Source organism: Ostrinia furnacalis, unplaced genomic scaffold (genome assembly GCF_004193835.3).
Source record: "Ostrinia furnacalis isolate ACB-3 unplaced genomic scaffold, ASM419383v2 OfSCF0416, whole genome shotgun sequence".
Lineage (NCBI taxonomy): Eukaryota > Metazoa > Arthropoda > Insecta > Lepidoptera > Crambidae > Ostrinia > Ostrinia furnacalis.
The window spans coordinates 107,664-113,447 of NW_021130655.1; the positions used below are offsets into that span (position 1 = coordinate 107,664).

The following is a 5,784-nucleotide window of genomic DNA, read 5'->3' on the forward strand; positions in this document are numbered from 1 at the left end:
CTTTTGTATCTTGCATGAAAGATAGGAAGGTGATTATTTTTTCAAATATCTGCAATTAATAACGAATCTGTAAAAAAAAAGAAATCTGAGAAAAATCAACCCAAAATAAAGATAAACATTTTTAAACCCTAGTAGGTCATAGAATTTTAAAATATCACAAAATTAACTCTATCTCCTAAACTAAGCAAAATCGTATTATACACATGGGGGTGATTTAGATACACCTTGATGTAAGGAATCTAAATTTTTCTTTTAGACCTCACTGTTTTGGCCACCCTGTACGTTAAGTAAAAATATTGCCAAATAAAATAGGCGATCATTTTTCACTGATGGTCTGATGTCATGATGATGCAGTTCGGTCAGATTACGCAGCAAGTAAACGAATCACACACTCACGAAGGCAACCGAAATCGCCCGAATTTATCTGCCCCCTAGACAAGTGTCAAAATCCGACATTCTATTCGGACTGATTCGATTTTCGAAAAGTGTGACTAGTCTAGTCTACTAATAGACCCACTGATTGCGTTCGAAGCACCTGTGCGGCGCTAAACTCGTCACGACATGCAACGAGACAATGGGCCAACTATCCGGCCGCCGGATATCCGGCTATCCGGCCTAGCAGCTGGCCGGATATCCGGTATCCGGTATCCGGCCAAACTACTATCCGTTTCATCTCTACTCATTAGGCATTACAGCAGCAGCGACCGTATGCACTTGGTCTCAATCAGCGAACATGACGAAGCGTGACAACTTCATTGAGAGCAATGCAATAGTATTTCGCACCAGATAACCCCCACCAAGTTGTCCACTACAGTGGCGGCTTGCGCGGGCGCACCTCTCTCTCGCCGGACAGTGACACAGTGACCGTTTTAGCGGTCGAGGGCTCAGGCCATGCGCCACTTCAATATATCTATAACTGTCGTCGTCATCGTATACCTACTTGTCGTGACGCTCCCGGCGAAGATGCCGCCAACCGAAGTTCGTCCGAGACACGATCTCAATTTCGCCGAAACTGTTTACGCCAAACTTTCCGGTGCATGTGAGTAAATCAAACTTTCATGTTACACTCTTTATCGAACAAACGCGTTCAATATTCATGTGCTATATGTATTCACAGGTAGAGCATTAATGGACCTTCAATATAACTCGCTAAGTGATCAAAACGACTTAATAAAGACAATGAAAATTATATACCTGGATGGTAACGACATGAAAACCTACCCCATCGACGCCGCATATGTCGCACTCACGAAGCCAGCTAATTTTGATATATCAAAGCAAACAAAGATTGTAATTCACGGCTATAAGGACAACTCACAGTCGGCAGTGCCTCTGGCCTTAGCTCAAGCATACAATGAGAAGAAAATGTTCAACGTTTTGCTAGTCGACGCGGAGGAAATGATTAACAAATGGTACATCCTCTCCGTTCATAACGCGCGGCTGGTTGGAAAACGATTAGCAAACCTACTTGCAAACTTAGAAAATTTTGGAGCGAACGCTGAAGATTTTCACTTACTCGGCATAAGTCTGGGTGCACACATCGCCGGGTGGGCTGGTAAATACTTCCGACAGTACAAAGGACACAACTTGGGCCGCATCACGGGCCTGGATCCGGCGGGACCCTGCTTTTCATACGGGCACAGCGATCAAAGACTGGATAAAACGGATGCTAATTATGTGGATGTGGTTCATTCGAACAGATTAATTCAAGGAGCAATTGAGCCTCTGGGTCATTCAGACTTTTACATCAATGGCGGAGGACCGACTCAGCCAGGATGTTTCATGCCTTCCTGCAGTCACTTGCGAGCTGCTGAAGTGTATATAGAAAGCGTAAGAAACCCGAAATCTTTTGTGGGTGTCCAGTGTGAGAATTGGGAGCAATTTAAGAAAAACCAGTGTGTTGATAAGGACTATGCAGTGCTGGGATACGGCTCGTCGAGCGCGACCAGAGGGCTCTACTACTTGAGAACCTCGTCACACTCGCCATTCGGCCTTGGAATGAAAGGAGCAAAATCTGTGAATTCAAAAGTTGATCCTTGGTTAGAAAGCCTTAATATCACTTAATTGGCTATTTCAAAGAATATTTCGTATAATAAATTGTTGCCATACCGTTTACAAAAACAAAGTTTTTTCTTGTGCAAAGTTTCCTGTCTGAAAGTGGGCTGTGTATGTTCGCATTGGTTCGCTGGTATCTACAGAAACTTGGTAAGTGACTTTATTGCTATCAAATTTCGAAGAACTTTTCAGCGATAAAGTCGATAATTACCTATATTTTAAAAAGTTTTGCATATGTTGGAAAGTTATCCAATTTCCTTTATACAATCATCAGTTGGCAACGTAATACGAGTAGATAACAGTCCCCATTTCTGAAATAATATCAAATAGAATATCAAATATGTATGTAATACAGTGTCTCGTTTTATTTGTATTTATTTAAGGAATGATTCCACTACTCAAATATGACAACGCTTTATGAAACCAAGATTAAAAATAAAGAAAAAATACCACCTCATTCTTCATGCCGAATTTATATAAGAAGGTGCTTATTTCAATTTTAAGTTCTCCATCTCCTATATTTTTTTGAGCTTTGAATACGTAGAGTACGAGCTACGTACAAAATTGCTGAACTCATTAGAATAATAAATGCCTACAATATTAATCTCGTTCCCACTTCCGCTAATGTTTGGTAATTCGCTAACCGCGTCGAATGCAAAGTGTCATGGACATAAAGAAATCGTAAACCGACAGTGATTAATTATCTGCTAATAATGCTCTCTGTCAAGATCTAGCTCTAGAAAACTCCATTTTGAAATAACATTGAAATTTTGGTTTTGAAAGACTGAAATTAATCTAGTGAAACCAATGCTACATTGTTGCTTCATTTGGGAGCGAGAACAATACATTTTAAATGATTTCTAAGTATCTGAAATGGTTTTTTAGACGAAGTTATGGAAACACCGGTTTGTCGTCTGATCGGCAACACGTGATGGAAACGACATTTTCGCAACGTCGCGCAACGTTGCCAGGGCCGCGCCTGATACCATCCACTTAACGCTTGCAGCGTGTTGCGAGTGAATTGCGATCTATCTGCAGGTGACGTTAGAAGATAAGAGTTAGGTCTACGCTGGATTTTTGTAGGTATTTAGTTCGTATATTGTAAATGATCTAAATAATTTCATGATTAACATGATACGAAATGAAGTAATAATAATTACCTGTTTGTGCCTGAAGTTTTGACCAGGTTGCCCGGCCGCGGTCACAGGCTGAGTCAATTTCAAATGTCAATTATGCAACGCGAAAGTATAAAAATAACAATTTCATGATTTTGATATAGGTACGCTTACCTTATGGGTAGAAAAATCCCATCTACAAGTTTTGAAAATGACGAACTGATATTAATAATTTAGATGCTATTAGTTTTGAGTATCGTTATTTTCCTTTGATGTTTACTACACTATGATTAAAGCCATTAAGTATTCTTAAATAGGCTGTCACTCGCAGTCAGAAGCCGCGATGCTTCGTGATAAGGTTCATTTCGTTACATCACCTGATTATAGTCACTGTGTAACCGTAATAATGACGACATTCGCCATTATTACCGCAAGCCAAGCAACACCATAAAAATCTTTAATCAACCATGAAATGTTTGTTATTGCAAGGGGAATGCGTTGATACGAAGCAATTTTATGCTTTCAATGAGCTAATTTTACATTAAATGTGTTCCCAAATTTTGTTACATACAAATAATTTAATTATTAAGAGCAACAACCAAACAAGATTTGCATTTAGATCGTTACGCAAAGATTTTAATTTTATTTCTTTAACGTGCGTGACTTAATTCTGTAATACTTATTTATATAACTGAACTAAATATGTACTTCCTATCCGCGACCATAATAATAGCTTTGTTAAATCTACTGCAATGATGAAAGTCAATTTACAAACTACACCACCTTTAAGTATAGGTTGTAAAGTCAATTTACAACCTATACATAAAGGTGACGTATTTACCTACGTTCAGTTTATCTAGATAAGAAATCTAGGTTTCTCTATACATCGAAACCCAATACATGGAAAGTCCATGGTATTTTATAAACACATTCAAGTATGTAGCGATCATAAAACATAGTACCTACAACTAAATAGGTTTACTTACTACTTAATCAAATCTTTACTGGTGTTTGTATGGTTATACCTGATCTACCAAGTCCGCTAACAATGACAGCAAAAGCTGTATCGCATCTGATGTTGTAGCGCTAGCCAATATTATAAATATTAAATATCAAGCTACTCTGTAAATTAGAACACTACACATAGCCCAGATAAAACAGCTAGTTAATCGCAAAATATTGGCAAAATTAAAATGGGCCAGCAGTAGCCAGCGTTTTTATTAATATATTGTAAATAATAAATTTTTTACCAGTTTCATTTTTTATTCATGATTATTATGCTACACTAAAAAATGTAGAAATAACGAGAAAAATTACTCAGCGATTAGCTCGCCGCGTACCGACTTCGCAGCCATTACATTTATAGAGCAACGCTCCGTGTTGATATACTGACATGTGACATAAGATATTAACCACGTGTTTTGTGACAGTTGTTGGTTTTCTTCTTTTCAGTTGTTCAGTGTGCTTACCATGAGTTTACGTTAGGTGTGCTCGCTAGCGACTACGTAAAAAATTGACATTAAATGTATGACATATTGTACAGTGCCCCCTAGCGGCTACTTTCAAGAAACAAAATCTTCATAGATTTTTTTGACGTACTCGCTAGCGAGCACTCCGAACGTAAACTCATGGTAAGCACACAGTTCAATTTGTCGGCCGTTTGGTGTAGTGGTTCAGAACGGACTACTATGCCGAGAGGTCGCGGGGTCGATTCCCGGCCGGGCAGAAATTGAAATGATGAATTTTAATTTCTGTGACGGGTCTGGGTGTGTCTATGTATAATATTTATGTATTTAAAAAAAAAAGTATATAAGTAGTATATCCGTTAAGCCAGCACCCATAACACAAGCATTAAGTTGCTTACTTTGGGCACAAAATATAACAGAAGACAAACTCCATACTAAACGCGCTCGAGCCACGCACACATAGACACCGCTCCTAGCAAGACTGTCTTGGACGAATGCGAGCGCGACGTGGCGCGACAGACGTTCGCCACACGTTCGCTGTGGTTCGCTTGAGTCACGCGCCGGTCAACCGCCTGTGATATTATTTTGTTTTGCGAAATTGACGAAAATGAGTGAACAGAAAAAGTCGTATTATAATTGTTCGGTATTTGGTTGCTTAAACTCATCATTAAATACCGAATTTTCATTTTTTAAATTACCAGTTGATTCGGGGAGGTATGTAAGTTATTTATTTGAATTTCAATTGAAGTTGAAAGCCAACTCAATTATTAGGAATATCGAATTGTTTTAGAGAGGTTTTAGGAATTATTGGATAACTAGCTTTTGCCCGCGGCTTCACCCGCGTGAAATTTAGTTTGTCACAGATCGTCATAAATTATAGCTTATATGTTATTCAGGGTTATAAATAATAATACTGTAAAGTTACATCAAAATCCGTTCAGTAGTTTTTGCGTGAAAGAGCAACAAACATCCAGACATCCAAACTTTCGCATTTATAATACCTATATTAGTTGGATAATAGTGTCAACCACTCAACTAAATACTACTTCCTTCTCGTGTATTTGTTTGCAAACTATTACTATAATAACGTACTAAATATAAATAAGTATACGTGGATATCTGTTATTGTCTTTCTTGACGAAATAACG

At 38.4% G+C, this 5,784-nt stretch overlaps 1 protein-coding gene across 1 annotated transcript; it reads left to right on the top strand.

The window, feature by feature from the left end:
* The first annotated feature begins 853 nt into the window (after positions 1-853).
* LOC114364358 (pancreatic lipase-related protein 2) lies at positions 854-2,094 on the top strand. The gene is made up of 2 exons (XM_028320486.1): positions 854-1,039; positions 1,118-2,094. Exons 1-2 carry the CDS (start codon positions 892-894, stop codon positions 2,062-2,064), a joined length of 1,095 nt encoding a protein of 364 aa, XP_028176287.1. The 5' UTR covers positions 854-891; the 3' UTR covers positions 2,065-2,094.
* The last annotated feature ends 3,690 nt before the right edge of the window (positions 2,095-5,784 follow it).